Source organism: Lampris incognitus, chromosome 17, assembly GCF_029633865.1.
Source record: "Lampris incognitus isolate fLamInc1 chromosome 17, fLamInc1.hap2, whole genome shotgun sequence".
Taxonomy (NCBI): domain Eukaryota; kingdom Metazoa; phylum Chordata; class Actinopteri; order Lampriformes; family Lampridae; genus Lampris; species Lampris incognitus.
This window is the reverse complement of record NC_079227.1, coordinates 21,892,748-21,912,780: the sequence shown is the minus strand read 5'-3', so window position 1 is coordinate 21,912,780 and position 20,033 is coordinate 21,892,748. Positions and strand designations below refer to the sequence as shown.

Below are 20,033 nucleotides of genomic sequence, written 5' to 3'. Positions count from 1 at the left end.
GACTTCTGAGGTGGCGTGGAACAGAGGAGAGCTTATGATTGCTGTCAGCATTGGGTCAGGTGGCTTACTCAGTGCAGGAAGAAGTCCCTGATACGCGTTGCTTCAATCCAGGGGATATAGGCAGCAGTGCGAGTGAATACACTGGGTTTATTCTCCACGGTGCAGCCGATGGGACCGAAACTCACCACGCCATGCACCTCCCAACGGTCTCGCCCCAGCTGGCACAGCAGAGGGCCACCAGAGTCACCCTGGAGGAGGAAGCAGAGGAAGGAGGGAGTCACACGGATGGTGAGCAGGGACAGAGGTAGGCTGTGTAGAGTATATTTACTCATCCAACAACTGTTCTTCCTGCCATTCAAAGTCTTAATCTTATAAGTGTAGGCAAAGGTAGACAATTATCAAATCTTACCTGGCATGCAGCAGGTGGGCCCTCTGTGTCTCTGAAGCCAGCACAGATCATGGAGTCTCTGACACGGTCACCCCAGAATTTCTTCTGGCGGCAGGTCTTGTAGTCAATGATGGGCAGACGTGCTTGATTCAGCGCCTCAGCTAGAGAAACGTTCTCCTTGCCACCTGAGATATGTGGAGGGCCAGCATTTAACTCACAAATCTTGTGTCGATATGGTTTAGATTTGGCCTAGACAGTACGTGTATGAAAATGTGAATCTCTCCCACAACTTATTCTCAGTAACCGATTCAACTGGCCTCAGAAATCCACCTCACTCAGTTCCTTTTACTTCCATATCTACAATTGCTTCCTCTGGTAGCTAAACCAGATAAACATGTATCATGTAGTCTTAGGACCTGACAGCAGTGTCCTGCCTTTGATATCGCCTCTTAATCTTCACCATCATGTCTAATAAAGCCATAATTACCAAAGAATTACCTAAAAAAGACAAGGAATTAAATATCCTCTCACTGAACACTCCTTATCCCATCTTTACCCCTTTTGCGCCTACCTACCCCTGGTGTCTCCCCAGCCTGTGACCCAGCAGTAGTGTCCTGGTTTTAGGTTGGTCTGCTTGCGCGGCAGGCAGGCGTAACGGATGAAATTAGAAGGCAGGATATCTGTAGCAGCCTTCACCAGGGCAATGTCATAGTCCAGCTCGCTGTGTGTAGGGTAACGGAAGTGTTCGTGGCGGTAGATTCTCTTGACGGGGAAAATCCTCTCTGCCGTTTCCGACCGCTTCAACTGGTGTTTTCCCAGAACAATCCTCCAGCTCCCACTATCCTCAGCTTTTCCCCTGAGAAAGAGAGAAGCAAAATCAAAGCAAAGTCTGGAGTAGGATACCGAGCTTATCGACATCTTCTGTTACGGTAACATCATCACACGAACAGGTGGGTTGTGCCACATTTGCAGCTGAAAGTGCCTTTTAGCTAGGTGTCTTACTTCTGGAAACAGTGAGCAGCGGTGAGGACCCAGTTCTTGTGAATGAGGGTTCCTCCACACACGTGGATGAAGTGTTTACTGCCCCTGGGGCGAACCTTGGGAGAAACCAGACAACCCCCTCAGTGATTACAGATATTTCTTTATATTTCTTTAGCCAGCTCAGACAAGAAATTTCATATATGCCCAATGTCTCAGAATTGGACCCAAGTAGACCCTGACACCTCAGCAACATTTTATATTTCAGTGTTGGTGGAGCTCATAGAATTGCATAACATTAGCAACCTTCCAGTAACTAGCCCACAACTGGTATTAAACCACTGTTGGTGCTGGATTTCAAACCATATAAGCTTTTAAATGATGGCTAGGGTAAATTTGCAAGCTCTCGGGTGAACTGCTTTAATTTCAATTTCATCAACTAATCCCACTTTTTCTCACCTGATAACCATTGTCCAACAAAAAAACCATATCTACCTCATTCGAGTAAAAACTGGTGAACTTTATAACAGAAAACGACACTTTCCTCAAAATGAATAGAATTTGGGCTGCGTTCATTTTCAAGAAATCAATAAATGCGGCATACCTTGGATTTTTACAATTTGGCTCACATGGGCCCTTGCGACAAAAAAGAATGAAGAACCCCTGACGTAGTTCCCTGAGCTTATGCAACAGAGAGACTGATGTATACCTGTAGTGAAACCTGCCAGGGCCAGGAGTGAGGTCTGGCCTCGTTTCCAGATACAATCCTCTCAGCCATGTTAGGCTTGAAGTGAGCCATGCCACAATCTTTAGGCCAGTCTAGGAGGAGAGAGAGTACAGCATCTCTCACACGCACACACACACACACACACACACACACACACACACACACACACACACACACACACACACACACACACACACAATTCCAACAGATGCGGTTGAGCTATTTCTGTAAACAACATCACAATGCTCGGAAAGTAGTTTCATGGTTCGGTTGCTTGTATTGGTATTCCAAGCGGGTTTTCTCTCACCAAGGTGCAGGACTTTGTGTTGTGGCTGTCGTCCAGGGGTGAGCGTGTATGCAGCTGCAGGCATGGATGCCAGGCAGAGCAGCAGCAGTAACAGCAGCGGTGGTAGGAGGAACGGAGGGGGTCCAGGAACAGCCATAGTCTTCTACAGAATCGATGGCCGGCGAGCATCCCACGCTATTTATACCAAACACACGTAGATGTAGATGCACAGACACACATACACATACTCACGCACAACAGCCCACTTCCAGGGACAATGGGTGGTGTCACAACAAAGCCCGAGTGCTGGATTGTTCTCCTGTCGTTGTGGGTTGCCACGGTCACTGAAATAGGGGATTCTGGGAGTCCCATCAGCACTTTCACATACACATACTAATGTATATGCTTTCTCCACTTACATACTGACATGTATACATGCTATAGGACAAAGGCAGGACAGCACTGTACATACAAATACACACACACACACACACATACACACAAACACATACACAAACAGAGTCACATGCGCCCATCCACTATTGTGGCATCAATGACTTATGTGAATGACACAGTGACCTGCACATGACCGTCACCTCTAAAAACTGTGAACCCCATGCGATGGTGTTCACTTCATTACGTGTGAACGTGACTGAGTGAAGCGGTTCAACAGCTAAACACACATCCGACTGGGTGTGGCTTAGATGGATGTTCATCTGGAGGAGGAATGTGATCAGCGAGAGTAATCAGCTTAAACTCAACACAGACCACAGGATATTTGATTGATGGATAGATCGATAGATAGATAGACAGATACACGGACAAGAGTAAGTATCATCCTCCACAGACAAGCACGCACAAAAACACACACACACAGATGTGTTGTTTGTTTTTAACCAGTGAAATATGACAACAATAACTGCAGTGGAAGCAACTAGCGAACGGAGCCATTTACTTCAGCGAATGAGAGAGAATGTGCCTGCTCATCCGAACCGCAAAGCCTGAATGGTCCTACCATCACCATGGTTCACTAAGTTTACAAATTACTGAACCTTGTGTGTGTTTTTCACAATTAGTCAGGTAAGTGAGAGAGAGAGAGAGAGAGAGAGAGAGAGAGAGAGAGAGAGAGAGAGAGAAAGGCAGGGTGAGAGAGGTGCCGAGCTGTATGGGCACTAGGCTATAAGATAAGTCTGAATGACACGACATGGGTTGGCCATTTATTCTCAAGCAAAATATCTGAGCTCTGTAAAATGTGGTTACAAGACTACACATCTGGATTTTGCTAATTCAGTGGAATAGTGTAAGCATTAGACAATGACTCTAAAGTATTGTTTTTCCATGTTATTTTCCTAAGTTTACGTTATCTGTCAATAATCTCCCACATGGGAATGCCCTTGAAACAGTCATACATAGAAACAAACACACAAAAAGGAGCTCTTTTTGTACAGTTACATTGAGTCGGTACCACCACTTCAATGCGCTGGCCTCACAACTAACCTTCACTTTATTTCACAAAATGTATTTGGCCATGTTTCTAAATAACATAAACAGCAGATCTTGATTTTACAGTGAAATCTGGTTGTTGAGACAGAGGTTCTTTCTGAGTTCCTTCAGTCTTTTTTCATACTTGATCAGTGGCTCTAATAGTATCTCTGAGATCAGCTGTCAGCTTTCTTGGAGCCCCCACACCAACCAGGCCTCTTCAACGACTTCATCACACTCTTTTTGCTGCTGCGCCCACTCCCGCGGTTGGATGACTTGCGACGTAGCGGCGTACCCTCCTCTCCATGTAACTCCTCTTCTTCTCCCTCACCCTCTTCTCTTTTTATCTCTCCCTTTGCCTCGCTGTTTCCACCAACATCTGCTGTGGGTTCCTCCTTTTTACTTCCCTCTTGCTCCAGCTCTCCCTCACTAGCCACCACTTCCTCCGGCATCACCTCACCTTCCACCATTGATGTGGCATTGTCAACCATCACTGGGGGACTAGGCTCTGGGCTCATGACCTTAACTGTGGTTATTACGAGTGGGGTCAGGGGTACCTTGGAGGTAGTCTTTTTCTTGGACTTGCTTTTTGCCGAATGGAGGCTTTCTGTGCCCTTATGTCTCTGCAGTTCCAGATGTTTCTGTATGGCCGTGGTAAGCTCCTCGGGGTTCAGAGATGCTCCGTACACGTCCCAAGTCATCCCGTCCTCGTCCCACTGCACCTGCTTCATGCTGCTCCTTCTCCCAAACTCCTCCTTCTGTCCACTCCTCTGCCTCTCCTCCCCTTGGATCTTTAGGCAAGACCGTCTCCTCCCCCTGCTATGTGTCAAGGGAGAGCTGGCATCCAATGCCGCATCTCCGTCCTGTTCCTCTGCCTCCTCCTCTCCGCTTTCCACTTGGAACATGCTAGAGGAAGGTGAGACCAGGTTGGAGTTGGACCCGAGGGACGATCTCAAGTTCAGCCGCGACCCAGGCGGAGAGCCCAAGATGGAGTGGGAGCCCATGTGGGAGTAAGACAGGTAGGACATGTTCTGCTTTAAGTTCCACCAGGAGCCCTGAGGAGAGACCGTCTGCACTGCTGCATCTACCAGCTCCAGCTGTGATGTCATAGTCCCCTCCTCCAGCGTCGCCTCCTCCTTGAACACATGTCTCTTTGGAGCCCTAGGGGACGTCATAAAGGTTGTGATCTCTATCCCTGATTGGCTGGAGCTGCACCTGCAGTAGTCATCCAACAGCGAGTCACTCCAGGACGAGACCAGTGGTGACCTCCAACTACGGGGAGAGCAGAGGCCAGTTGGACAGATTGGCCCCAGCTGTAGTGGCCCCTCTAGATGACAGACAGAGGCTCCTCCCTTTGGTTCTTGCCTATCTGGTGGGGACGTGGGTGGCGAGGATGTAAATTCCTGGGCATCCACAGGGCTTCCCACCCCTTCTCCTAGGGACTGTGTGCTGCCAGGACTGAAGGTCAGGCAGGGGGGTGTTTCCGCAGCACTACCAATGAGGTGTCCAGACTCTGGTGAAGCACTTTCAAATACACCTTCTTCCTCGAGGTTAATGGATGAAGGGGTAGGGCGAACAGGGAGAAGGGGAATCAAGGGAGATAGAGGGCTACATATCTGCGCAGAGCACTCATCTTCTACACCGGCAAGCTGGGACAGTTCGAGCGAGTTGGCAACCAAGGGTGATAGCTGCAGGGAGGCTTCTGGGCTGGCCTGGATAGGGGACTGCAAGGGTGTGGATGTGATCGAGGGTGTACTTGTACCTTCCTGTTGATGTGTGTGTGGCGGCAATGTCAGGGGTGAAGGCAGGTAAAAGCTTGCCAGTGACATGGGAGGGGTCTGCAGGGGTGAGATGAAGGGAGAAGGCGTGGTAGCAGAGGAAGCTAGTTTAGATAATGGAGAGTCCGGTGCAGCAGACCAAAGGTCTTCCTGGGTTTGACTCCATGGGCGCATACTCCCCCCCCTCCATACCACAGTCTCTGAGGTGCTTCTGTCACTGAGTGCACTCAAACTACACAGGCTCCAGCGCTCAACGTTGGCGGCCCAGCGCTCACTGCGTCGGGGAGAGCTGTGTGTTTGTGTATGCTGGGCAATGTGGGAGGCCTGGTGGAAGTTTCTTGTGTCGGCATGTTGCGTCGTGCGAGCGTGCAGCTGCTGAAGTGTGAAAGAGTTTTGCTCAGCGTGTGTGTTTGTGCTCGAGCTACGCCTCATGTCCATCCTGGTCCAAGCCGGGTCCCTTTTGTGCCGAGGCTCAGCCGCCATGAGCACATCCACTGAGCTCTTGGAGTGGGAGAAAATGGGTGCCTGATCCTCCTCCTCTTCCTCCTCCTCCTCTATCTGTGTCTCATGAGATGAAGCGACAAGGCTCTGGTCCGACTGGAAGTGCTCCGAGGCAGGGCGCCAGGGCTTTGCCATGGCAGTGAGACTAAGACAAAAAGAAAGAAAACATTTTTTTTTCAACTGACAGTTCTCTATTGTTCTTCTCTCTCTGGCTCTGTCACCCACATACATCCCCAACTTGACACAGGCACAACTGCACCCACACATGCGCACCAAGGATTAGCCTAATTACATTATTAGATTATTTAAACAAAATGTGGAGAGCATTTGGCTTTTGCCTGGCAGACGACTGAAAGGGAGAGGAGGGTGGGGGGTTGTTAAAGAAGAAGATAAAAATAGGTTGCCAGAGATCAATTAAGTGTTAACTAGCTCTTGTCATGGTCTTCATCAGAATTGCACGATGTGCTTTCACAACCCTGATGTAATATGATTTGTAATTGTGTTGGACATGCTTGCCAAGCGTGTCATATGTTCATATGTTTTACTAAATAAAATTAAAGTTACAAATAAGGGAGTGTCATGCTGTGCTTAATGTCTTCTCTTTGCGTGTTTCTGTGTGAGTGTGAGTATGTAAAAAGCAGCTATGACTTTATAACATACTCATTCAGTCATATAAATACCAAGTCTGTACATTCAGGCTACTATACAGGGACATACAAACGCATGTACATATTGTACTTTGTCTTCAAAACAGACTGGGCAGTATGTAACCTGAGCTAATCAGAGCACACCTATGCTCAATTTGTTCTTAATTGGAAGAATACACAATTGATTCCACACCTAATACAACTGGGCACAGGCATTGCACACAAACACGAACTAGTGTGCCATTTCAGAGAAAAGTAGCATCTTACCTTGAATTCACACTTTCTGTTCGGTTTTGCTCCATGCCTGAGAACAGATACTAAACGGCGTCTCTCTTTCCCGACCTCATTCATTCCATTCTCCCTCCCTCGCTCTGTCACTTCTTTAGAGGATCACCTCTCTCTCTCTCCCCCCCACTCAGCCATCTACACTTACTTTTGTCCTTCCAAAGCTTTTCTTTCATAATTTGTCCTTATCTCCCTCCTATCTGCAGACTGCCTCAATGCCAGTGTGTACATTTTGTCTGTGTGAGGTGTGTGTGCGCGCGCATTCGTGTGCGTGAGTGTACCTTTAGCTCTAAGGATTAGCATCCTGTCATCTCATTAGCTGCTTTCAAATCTGTGTGTGTGTGTGTGTGTCTGCGCACTCGCAGCAGAAGTGCGTAAGTGTATCAGGAGGAGGCACATAAGCAGCTACAGCAGAGGCCAGAAGCACTTTGATTCTGAGTTTAGATTAGCCGATTTAATCCACATGCACCGTCAATCACCGGGACACTCCTACGGTGCGTGGCATAGGACAAAAAGCAAGCCCAGTCACAACGGCGTATCAGATAATTAACGTAACAATTTAAACACAAGCTGGAAAGAAAAAACAAATTCAAATAACAAAAAAGAAGACCCTTAAAATATCGGAGACCTTCTGAGATAATCAGCTCTCGGAAAAAGCCAAAACTCACCAATGAGGTGGTGAGAATTAGCCAGCTGCGCTTTGGTCCGTCCATCAGCCCTCCGCGGTCACACAAAGGGCAAACAGACCGACACATGTTACATGCACACGGTTGTAAAGGACCCGTAATTTGAAAAGACTATTTCTCTAACTTTGATACGCCAATGGTAGGGAACAGGCCGAGTTTGGAGCAATCAGAGTGAAAGTTGACAGGAAGAATAAAGGACACATGGTTACCGCTCTGCTGGGGTTGGATATCAAAACATTTTTCAATGTCAGGTAAGGGGGAAGCTGTAATTGGATCCTGCGTACCGTTCCTCCGTATCTTACTTACACTTGAACCCCTTCCCCGGGTCTCATCTGTCCGTTTAACCTCAGCATTGTGCGTTTTTGCTGCTGTTTTCATCTGTGATTTCTGTCTTTCTTTTTTTTTTCTCAGACCGGATGTTAATGTTGGCTGTAGGTCTGTCTGTGGGTTTCCTGTTGTTGCTGCTGTCCTGTGTACTGGTCTGCCATCTCTGGAGGAGGAGGAGAGGCCAAAAGCAATACCAGGAACTGGTCTCCACAGTTCCCAAACTACCAGCATGCACCGCTCCGGTGCTCCTGGTGTCCCAGAGCGCCTGGTTCAGGTTAATAACAAGTAATCATCCTTTCAAATAAAAAGTGCCAATAGCTGCTGCATACATGCAATGTTCATTACGATTCTTTAACCATAAAACTAGATATCCAGGGGTGATGACAACGGTGGTATCAGGTGTTGAAATACGCACTATGTTCAGATGTGCATTCAACTATTTGTGACGATGATGCTGTGTAATATTTAAAAGAGAGCAAAGCAAATATCTGACAAAGTTGTTTAGTGTCGTATCGTATCTTAAAGCCCCAATTCAGTGTCTTCAAAAACTAATCATATCCATTCTTAAATGGGAGCTAAGGTTTGTTCGACTTTCCCCACCCATTGTAATGTCCCTGTACAAATCCATTGTAATATTTCACAGCTTTAGAAGTATATTAAAGCTGCTACCATGGCTGTTGCAGCTAGAAAAGCGCTATATAAAATGCAACTTGATTGATTGATTGATTGAAGGCTCCCCAACAGAGTCTGGCGGCGGACCCCCCCCAACTCCCCCCACTTTGTTTTTTTCGTTGTCTAACAACTGATGACGCTATCGGCATTGGATTAAGGTGAGTAGTTAAATTTAGGGTGGTGGTTGTCGGTTGGAGGAGGCGGGGAAGAGTTGGAGGTGTCCTTAGTCCGCGAGACCGCCGCCAGACAATTGGATTTTTGTGGGGGGCGACCAAGATGGCGTCGTAGTAACATCTCTGTGTTGTAGCTCTACAAAAATGTGCCTTAAACTCTGCAACAGACAGGTTAGAATGTACTAGGTCAAGTCCAACTACTTAACAACAGACGTTAATTACTTTTGCATGTTTTTTTAAAGAAAAATAACGCGAAACATTTCAAATTTTACTTATCTTTACCTCTGAAAATTATCGTTAACTTGGCTAGCTAGCACAGTGATAGCCAGGTGCAGACACTGTGTTTGAAATGGAGATGGACGAAGATATTCGTCTTGTAGTGCATGACTATGCTAAGAAAAGCATGGAACCACAATTTCAAGAAGCAGGTATAATAACTCCTTTACCTCCAATGCCTGACCAGCGCCCTGCTAAGAAGTCCAAGCCAAACTCCGACTGTGCCAGCGAGTCTAACTCCGCCATACTGAGTGAAAATGATGGAAAGAACAGAGAAGATGCAGGTGGAAACGCTACAAAAATTACGCTTTGAAGAAACCGTCAAGGAAAACACAGTAACCATTAATAGCCTCTTGAACGGGCTGTATGTCACGGAAAAACGGATGGAAGATGTCTCAGACAAAGTTGATTCTCTCCAGGGCAAGGTTGAGAAGCTGGAGAAGGAGAACCGTGAGCTTCGTGATCTTGATGCATACAAAAGGAGATGGAATTTAAGGGTCGCTGGTATCCAAGAACAGTCCGTGGACGATGTGAAGAAGATAATCACCGACCCGTTCAGCAAAGTGTCACCTGATATTGCAGACCAGCTCGCCGCTTCGGTGGACATCGCTCACAGGCTTGGTCCCCGGTCTGTAGACGCACGATCCTCCCGACGCATATTTGTGCAATTTACATCAGGGGCAAGATCTGGAGGGACGCCAGAACATGTGATCTGCTGAAACAACAAAAGATAAGGCTCTTCGAAGATCTCTCACAAGACGCAAAAGATGCCAGGAATATACTGTGGCCTTTTGTCGACAAAGCAAGGAAGGAGGTGAAAAGGGCTGGCTTTCGAGGCTCCTTTGCTATTATTGAAGGTAAAAGAATCACAGTGAAAGACGTTTAATCAAGTCAACTTATGTTTCAGGGATCTCAGTTTGTAACAGGTAAAACCTTTGACCTCTTCTTTCTTTCTTTCTTTTAGGAAATCGTTGAATTATCTTTTTAAAATGGGAATGTTATGTTACTTCTACTGCTGTTCGTTAAAGTTTTAAAACCATTCTATGGGCGTACATGTGTTGATACACTTCTTCCACTAGATGGGATGAGTTACGCTTTTATAACTTGCTTTATTTTGTTCTTTTCAACTTGTATACTTGACACTGTAATGACCTACTTTTCACTCTCACAGATGATAACACCGTTTCTGAATTAGCCATGGAACTTCGGCATGTTTATTTCGCTCCATGTATAACGTGCGCATAATCCGACTGACCCTCGTCTACCTTCCCGCTCCCGTGGCTGCCCTGTTTTCTATCCCATAACTCCCTGTGTCCTTAAAGGTGTATTCCCCTAATACTGAACATCACATCCCTCCAACATTCCCAAGAAAGTAAACATTACATTCCTGCTATAGGATAGGGGTTGACGTTTCTTTGTAACCAATCCCACTAGAGGTATCACAACATAGACATTTTTTTTAATTAACGGCATACAAAAACCAAACTAATGCTCCACTACAACACAGTCCAAGGTGTTATGTTATAGCACAAAATCATTAAGGTACTCTGGCCGCTTCACGGCAACCCTTCTTGGGTAGCGAGGGGCGCCTGAGGTCACTGGGCCTGACGTTGGGTTGGGTTCATCATTGTAAACAAAGTCATTTGGGTCAGTCTCACTCCGCGTGCTGTTGTCCTCTCCCAGTGTACCAGTTGGACCAAGTGTGGGGGACACTCGCTTGAAGTGTGACGCATTTCTTGTCACCACCTGCTGCCCCCGTTGAGCAGTGATCATTGTTCCTTTTGCTGCAGTGACTTGAAACAGCTCCGGATGGGAAAAGGACTGGAATTTGTTCTCTGGTCGCAGTCTTTTCACCAGCACATGGTCACCCACTTTCAGAGCAGGGCACGGGCGACAGAAGTGTTTGTCGTGATGCCCTTTCATCTTCTCTTATGCGTGTGTGTCTCTGGCTCTCATGAGCTTGTCTGTAACTGTGTTTTGGACATTGGGTAGTGTTGTGCGCACCTGCCTACTAAAGATGGCTGTGGCAGGTGGTTTCCCAGTGGTGCTGTGTGGGGTTGTTCTGTATGCTCTCAGGAAGCGATTCAGTGCTTGTTGAGTGTTTTTGCATTCAAGTGTGGCAATCTGGATCGTTTTTTTCAACGTTTTCATAAAGCGCTCAACCTCCCCATTTGCTTGGGGCCAATAAGGGGTTATCTTTCTGTGGCGGAAGCCTAGGTATGAAGCAAACCTGGAGAAGTCCTCAGAATTGAAAGGAGGACCATTGTCACTATTGACAACTTCTGGGATGCCAAATAATGAGAACATGCTGTCTAGCTTTGGTATAACAGCTTTTGCAGATGTGGTGGACACCTTCTCCACCACCGGGAACCTTGAATAATCGTCCATCACTACAAGTAAGTACTCTCCATTTGGCAATGAGCAGAAATCCACACTCACCTCAGTCCAGGGTGCAGCTGGAAGGGGAGTCATCTGGAGTGGTGCGTGAGATTGTGTTGTGTTTGTCACTGCTTGGCAAGCAAGACAGGTTTTGACGCAGTCTTCTGTCTTTTGGTCTATACCAGGGAACCACACTTTTTCCCTCAAAAGTTTCTTTGTCTTTACCAACCCCTGGTGGCCTTCGTGAGCAATGTCAATCACTCGGTTATGCAGAGATGAGGGTATTACCAGCTTGTTACCTCTGAGAAGGAAATCAGATGTGGACACCATGAGCTCTGACCTCTGTGCATGAAAACGTCGGAGGAGTGATTTTTGGGCTGGAGACATGTCTGCTGTCTGTTCCAGAAGAGTGTGCCACTGTCCTGTTCTGGCCGCAGCTATGACCCGCTGGAGGCATGGGTCAGACTGTGTGGCAGTGTGGATCTCCTGCAGTGTCATAGCGCGGGGAACATCATGGTCAATGATGAAACGCACGTGTGCTTCAGCCAGCTCGGTGGCAAGTGTGCTATTCGACTCGTGTGTGTGGACTGGGTGTCTGGAGAAGTAGTCTGCTGGGTTACCAACACCTGCCTCGTAGATCACAGAGAAGTTGAAGTTCTGTAGCTTTAGTAGCCAGCGTTCAATTTTGGGAGGGGGAGAGGAAGATGGCTTGTTAAACATGGGCACCAGCGGCTTGTGGTCAGTAACCACTGTGAATGGGCATCCGAGTAGATATAGCTGGAAATGAAGGCAGCCCCAGATTATAGCTAAAGCCTCCCTCTCAGTCTGTGAGTATCGCTGTTCTACAGGTGACAGTGTTTTGCTGGCATAGGCAAGTGTGTGCAGTGTACCATCAGAGTCAGTTTGGGTAAGAACAGCCCCTAGGCCTACAGGGCTTGCGTCCACAACAACTTCTGTGTGTTTCGATTGGTCAAAATAGACCATGACTGTGTCGCTGCTCAGTGCATTTTTGAGTTTGTCAAAAGCTGTCTGGTGGGTTGGGGACCAGTCCCACAGCTGGTCTTTCTTTGTGAGCTCTCTGAGAGGCTGTGTCAGGGTGGCTAGACCTGGAATGAAACGACCACAGTATGTGACAAGGCCAAGGAAACTTCTGACCTCTCCTGGGTTCCGTGGGGCTGGGGTCTCCTTGACTGCAGCCACCTTCTTGGGGTCCACTGAGATGCCTTGATCTGAGAATACATATCCGAAAAACTCCACCTTGGTCTTGTTGAAGTCACATTTGTCAGCATTGAGTGTGAGGTTACATTCACTGAGACGCGTAAGGACCGCCTCTAGGCTCTTGTTCACGTTCTTCTTGGCTAGTGCCATACACCAGCATGTCATCACTGACGTTCAGAACACCCGGGATGTCAGACAGTGTCTCTCTAATGGTGTTTTGGAAAATCTCTGCCGCTGAAGATATCCCAAAGTTGAGTCGTTTGTAGCACCTCAGGCCCACATGTGTTGTGAAGGTTGTTATGTAGCGGGAGTCAGGATGGAGTTCAATCTGGTGGTAGCCAGCTGTCAGATCAAGTGTGGAAAACACTTTTGCCCCATTGAGGTCTGCTAGAATGTCGTCCACTGTGGGAGTGAGGTGCCTCTCACACTTGATGGCTTCGTTTGGGCGTCTCATGTCAACACACAGTCTGATTTTTCCTGGTTGTTTGGGCTTTGGAGCTACTACCACCGGAGAGACCCATGGCGTGGGGCCTTCAACACGTTCGATGATGTCTAGCGCCTCTAGTTTCTCCAGCTCCTGTTCCACTAGCTGTCTCATGTGGAAGGGGATGCGCCTGTGTTGTTGAGCCACTGGTTGCACTGTAGTGTCAATGTGGATTTTCACTTGGTGATCCTTGAGCTTTCCAATGCCTTGAAAAACGGTGGGGAATTTTTTTTGGAGCATGAGCGGCACACGTACATTGTTGACCAGGCGGACTAGGCTGAGGGCAACTGCTGTCTGGCAGCTTACTACAGGAATCGCTGGCTTGTCGACCACGAAGAATGTTTCTCTGACAATTCTGTATCGGAAGCCGAGTTGTGAGCAGAATTGCCCGCGCATTGGCAGAGGCGTGCGGGAGCCATAAGCAAAAATCTGGACTGATGTGTTCTGCAGTACTGGGCGGGCTGGGAGTGATTGAAATGTGCAATAGTCCATTACATTGACTGAGGCTCCTGTATCTACCAGCACTTCGAGAGGCGACCCATTTATCTGAATGGTCTGTTTTGGCGCTGTGATAGCTGGGTCTTTCAGTGTAAAAAGATATCTGGGGGAGTGGTCTGTGCTGTCTTCATTGGGACGCGGTGAGTGGGCATTTGATTTTGAGGTGTCATCTGACTGTTGACATTGTACATAGTTCATACTTTGTCTTGGGCGCGACCGGCACATTTTTGAGAAATGATTTTGTTTGCCACAATTGCAACATGCAAGCCCACGTGCTGGGCAGTCACCTTGATGAGGGAATGAGCCACCGCAGTTGAAGCACTCGCGTCCGTGCGCGCCTGGGGCCGTATGTGCAGGCTGCCGGGCAGAATGAGTAGGTTGCCTAGCCCGCTGATTCCTGCGCTCTCGGTGGCGCAGAGCCAAAATACCATCCGAAACGGTGTCTGATCGTTTCTCCATTTCACGTGCTTGTTGTTCAGACGCTTCTTCCAGCCTGGCTAGTTCCAGGAGTTTTGTCAGATTCACCGTGGGATCAGTGAGAGCTTTTCTCCTAAGCTTGTGCGATACGCAGGTTTGCACAATGTGGCGTCTTATTTCTGCGTCAACATCAGAGAACTCACAGGATACTGCAAGTGTGCATAAGCAGACATAGTATTCCCCAACGGTTTCATTTTCGGACTGTGTAGATTGCCTAAACTTGTACACCTCAAAATCCACATTCCTCTTTGGTGAAAAATAAGTCTCAAGTGCCTTAACGGCTTTATCAAAGTCTTTAGCGTCTCCCTTATCAGGCAGCGTCACAAAAATGTCATATACCTGTTCGCCCGCATAATAAAGTAGCATGGCACGTTTCCTAGTATTGTCTTTGATGTCCATGGCCAACAAGAAATTTTCGAAACGAGCCGTCCATTTCTCCCATCTAGGTCCCAACGTCCCCGGGGCACCTCCATGGATATGAAACGCCGGGAACGCGTCGCTCGACGCGAAAAACTTTGCCATGATGAGATGGCGGATGACTTGGATGAACTTGTTGATTCGTGCTAGCTAGCTCAGCTAATGCAGTTAGCTGAACGTTACTACCCGCTTCCTTATGGAATTTCGTCCCCAATCATATTTCTTTTCTAAAATAGGTGGCCTGAAATTTTTTTACAATGCAACTATGATATTCTCAAAATACCCATAAAATTATCAAACTTTCGTAGGCAATCTCTGTTGGCTTGGTCTCTCCTATATAAACACAACTTATCTCCTCATAAATACTTTATATGGAACAGCAGGAATATAGTTTATAAAAATCGCTTATTATTCTTTGAAAACTGGTTTAACAATAATAAGTTGGTGGGCCAGCTGCTCAACTCAGGTCACTTGTTGAATTACTCTGAATTTTCATCAACATTTCAAATACCAGTACCTCCAAAAGAATATGCAATTGTTTCTGATGGCATTCCTTCTTGTGCTCTGATGCTGATAAGAAGTTCAAAATTAAGTGTTTCTGTTGTTCCCTCTATAGAGCTGGATATTTGTAATCGGTAAACTGTGTTTTTGAAATTGTCATAAAAGTAGAAATATATGTATTAGAGCTTCATTCCAAACAGATATAGTATCAATACCTTATGTAAAATTCTTTTGGGTAAAATTTGTGGAAAATATTCCTTGGAAAAGAGTTTGGACTTTACCTCTCAAATATTACCTGTTAACTAATAAAGTGAGAGAAACCACGTTTAAACTGATTCACTGCTCTGCATCTATTTTGGTATTGTACACATAGTAAAAAGTTTTAGTCTGACGTCCTTTATTTTATTCAAATATACATTATTGCCGATCATCCCCTTCACCTTTGAAAATGTACTTCTTGGCTTCTTTGGTTTTAAGAAGGAGAAAGCTGACCAATTTTTTATTGTAAATCTTACATTTTTACTTGCCAAATTTCATATTCATAAATGTAAATTTAGAAATTGTGTGTGTGTGTGTGTGTGTGTGTGTGTGTGTGTGTGTGTGTGTGTGTGTGTGTGTGTGTGTGTGTGTGTGTGTGTGTGTGTGTGTGTCTGCCCTGTGATGGCCTGGCGGCCTGTCCAGGGTGTCTCCCCGCTTGCCGCCCAATGACTGCTGGGATAGGCTTCAGCATCCTCGCGACCCTAAGAGCAGGATAAGCGGTTCAGATAATGGATGGATAGATAAACCTCCTTTCACTGCATTCAAAAATGAACTTGAACATTATTTGGATACTATTAGGTCATCTACCAATGTGAAAGGAATGAAAACTATACATCTATACTCATCTGTGGTCTCATAGCATTCCTTCCCCCTGGCAAGTGTTTTAATTGTATTTGTTTATGTATGTATCTCTGTGTATAAATGTATTTTGTTATGTTTTGTAATTGCAAAATAAAAAAAATTGGATTTTTGTTGATTTTGAGTTCTTCCTGTTGACAAAACTGGTATTGTTTCACAGTAGAACCCCATTTTGCATATAGGCATTTCCTCTTGTTACAAAGGTTGACATCCACCCTCTGGTAGAGCATGCATACATTTTGAAGAGAGATGTAGTGTTTTTTTTGTAAAAACAGTTGTTCGTAAGCTTTACAACGATATAAGGTAAGTTATGTATCCCGTCTGTGTGCCATAAATCATTTTGTCAGATTTCGTGAGGAATCCGACCTGCTTGTATTTTCTTATGTCGGGAACCGACATAAGAAACCGACATTGATAATTACTCAGTGAAAAACTCCTCATTGTAGTTTTAAATACAAAATCTCATATTTGGCTGTCTACTACCATAACTTGTCAAGAGGTCAGTGAATTCATCTGAAAATAAAGACATGCAAACAATCTTTTGACATCATTGCTTTTCTGTGTTAGAGCCACTTTTTTGCATATGTTTCAATCCTGGATCAGACCCATCAAAGGGTTTAAATGAAGGTTCTCTTCTTTGATAATCTTCCTCCCTCCTTCTCATTTAAAGTTCTAATGAGGTCCCCTTCACCCTGCCCCCTCGCTTCAAGCCTCGCAACCATGTTCATGGAAGAATGGAGGGGGAGGCTGAGGTGGGGATGGACATGGAGATGGAGCAGCCAAGGGACATTTTGGCTCATCGTGGATCACTTACAGTAAGGAGTAAGTTATCTGACACGCTTTCCTTTTATCTATTGCTATGTTGCTACGTGTCTATCAGGGATTGCCCATGTTGAAAGTTATTGTATTTTTGTGTTTTCAATCTTCACTGCACAGATAATAGTTTGTTAGAAACAAACATGATCTACAGTTGGAAAAATAATTTGATAATTGTTGTGAACATTAAAGAGCAGAATAGAAACATTTCCTGTCGTAATGTATGAGCCCCCTCATACAAAAAACTCTTCTGGATGATTACAAATGAATATTTATTTCAGAATATGCATTCATATGCTTTTTGAAGAAGTTGCCATGTAAAAAAAATGTCCTAAAACTCAATCACAGAGGAATCTTTTAAGACTCCTGTAAGCCCAATGATATTTTGAGACCTTACGCTACCAACGTTGTCACTCACTATATATATTTACAGTATATATCACTATATATGTACAGTATACTAAAATTTATATCCAAATATGTTGTTTTAATAGAGGAAATAACCCCATTACAGTTTCAATCCCCTCTTCTTCCTTACTCTCTGCCCAGGCTGGTACCCAGTAGGTACAGTGTTGGCTGGTCTGTATTGTGCTCCTATTCTGAATGAGGTGGTGGCTCCTCCACCCGGCATGGCCACCCGTCTGTGCTTTGCGGTAGAGTATCGACACAGTAGAGAACGGTTAATGGTCTCGCTGCTCCGCCTTGGCAATCTCCCACCCCGTTTCCATGGTAATGCCACCTTGGTCGAACTCCGGCTCCTCCCTGATGACCGTCGCCCTCGCCAGGCAAAAGCCAGAGGAACTGGACCTGACCCCGAGTTTAACGACTACTTTGTTTTTCAAGTGAGCAAACTCAAGTTTCTAAGTTTCCAGAACTCTTGTAATATGCTGTGTTACGCATGTTTCCAAAAGCCCCCCCCTTCCCGCCACACACACACACACACACACCACATCACACATCACACACAGTCGCACTCTTTAAACCTCAAATATATGCAGCCGTGTAGACAAAAATAAATACAACTAGCATCTGTTAACGTTATAGCTGCTGTCATCAAACCTACCTCACCTTCTGCTACACACACGTTCTTTCAGGTGTCGAGTGTGTGTGTGTCTCAGAGCTCACTAAGTGTGTGCGTGCTGAGTGTGGAGCAGGGGGGTAAGCGCCATGCGGTGGGCAGGGTGTTGTTCCCCCTGGAGGGGGAGCTAGGTCAGGCCGGCAGGGTGCTCTGGAGAGACTTGGAGACAGAGGAAGACACTCAGGTACACACACACACACACACATACATACTTGACATGTGCACACACTTGGCACTTTGGCATACACCACTGGCACACAGTTTCATAATCCATCTCTTTCCTCTCTCTCTCTCTCTCTCTCTCTCTCTCTCTCTCTCTCTCTCTCTCTCTCTCTCTCTCTCTCTCTCTCTCTCTCTCTCTCTCTGTCTGTCTCTCTGTGTCAGTGTTCTGAGCTAGGTGATGTGCAGGTATCTCTGAACTACAGTCCATCGTTACAGCGCCTCACTGTGGTAGTATTGAGGGCACGTGGCCTACAGCTGCTAACAGAGACAGGTAATGCAGTCAAGGTGCCTGTTGATATTTGTCCTTGAACACGTCATGCTTTAATGTAGAGCTGTGTACAGAGTTGTCCTCTGTGGCCGCTGATACTCTGGTTCCCAGAATAGAGAGGTGAGAGAAGACATATGTTAATGTGTGTGTGTGTATGTGTTTGTTGCCCACGTGTGGCATACATCTCCTAGGTGTGTGTGTACTGGTGAGTCTGCAGATACACACTCAGGTGGTTAAGACCAAACAAAGTTCTGTGGTAAAGGGGGAAGTCGACCCCTACTTCAACTACAGGATGACCTTTAAACTCCGACCCCAGCAGCTGGACGAGGCCTGTGTGCGGTTGGAGCTGCAGCAGCCAAACACCATTCATTCAGGTAACTGTCGAATTAATTGTTTGACAGAATATCCAAAAGTGCAAACATGAATGAAAATTGCAATATTATAATCAATTTCATTTCCAAAATACAAAGCAGTACATACACAAAGTACACAATGCACTTGTGTATGTGCTCTTAACAGTTGATATTAAAAGGCTGAATGCTACAACCCTGAAGTTAGTTGCTCCTTTTAATTATTGTTGGGTAGGACTATACCAGGAAAAAGAACATGATATGTAGGGATTTACTTCTTCACCTCAGCAGTCATATGTAAAATAATAAGGCAGGTAATGGTGAGACCGAAGAAAAAGCAAAGTTATGGCCAAAAAGCAGGTATGGCAGACCAAGCTTGTAAAAGGCCTTCACAAACAGATACTACATCAATAGCGAAAACTCATGTTCACCAATGTGTTTTTTATTTGGCAGTGGATAAGATGTACAAAAGCACCGGTTTCCTTTCCAATGGATCTCTGGGATTCGGATTGCTCAAATGCAACCGTAATTACCAGTGCCCATAGGTTAAATAATAATGACAATCTTCAGGATTGTAGCTTGTCTTATGATATTTGTAGTTGGACCTCACATATGATGCATGACAGACATGGTGAATATATTGATCCCTGCCTGAATAGATTTTTATATTTACTTCCTCAATGACCCACAGTCAAATCTGATTTTATAGCTTAAACAGATTTTATTTATGTATTTCACATGTATTCTATTCTTTGCAACTCCATAAGCTAGCCTGGCGTGCAGAGGTTGCAATATGGTGTATATGTGCTGGGCAAAATTAAATAATCCATGAAAGGCACCTGAATTAATTTTCAGATTGCCATTTCACTACCATTTGCTCACTGCTACACTGCCCGTCAGATCTTACCTGTGTAGAAGCAAGAGTAAAGTGTATCAAAGACAGAGGCTAGCTGCTTATCCAATCATCCTGTCTCGAATTTTCTCCCAGATCCTCCAGCTCTGCTAGGAGTGGTGGTGTTAGGTCCTTTCATGTATGCTAGAGGGCCACAGCTGCAGCACTGGATGGACATGGTCAACACACCACAGGAGTTGGTTAAACAGTGGCACGGACTGGGCAGGGGCATTTGACCATTCATGCACACACACAAAGAAACACACGCCCACATGTGCACAACAAAACAAGCACAGACACATACACGCACACAGATCTGCACACACTCAC

At 45.9% G+C, this 20,033-nt stretch overlaps 2 protein-coding genes across 2 annotated transcripts; one reads left to right on the top strand and one right to left on the bottom strand.

Annotated features, from left to right (window-relative positions):
* Positions 1 to 68: 68 nt before the first annotated feature.
* On the bottom strand, positions 69 to 2,536 carry zgc:112285 (uncharacterized protein LOC561476 homolog). Its single transcript, XM_056297703.1, has 6 exons — positions 2,401 to 2,536; positions 2,076 to 2,185; positions 1,391 to 1,485; positions 964 to 1,244; positions 410 to 573; positions 69 to 248 (listed from the first exon to the last, which is right to left on the bottom strand). Exons 1-6 carry the CDS (start codon positions 2,534 to 2,536, stop codon positions 69 to 71), a joined length of 966 nt encoding a protein of 321 aa, XP_056153678.1.
* Positions 2,537 to 8,002: 5,466 nt separating this feature from the next.
* On the top strand, positions 8,003 to 19,939 carry syt15 (synaptotagmin XV). The gene is made up of 8 exons (XM_056296723.1): positions 8,003 to 8,009; positions 8,170 to 8,359; positions 16,748 to 16,899; positions 17,443 to 17,735; positions 17,988 to 18,155; positions 18,356 to 18,464; positions 18,653 to 18,835; positions 19,800 to 19,939. The coding sequence occupies exons 1-8, from the start codon at positions 8,003 to 8,005 to the stop codon at positions 19,937 to 19,939; spliced, it is 1,242 nt and encodes a 413-aa protein (XP_056152698.1).
* The last annotated feature ends 94 nt before the right edge of the window (positions 19,940 to 20,033 follow it).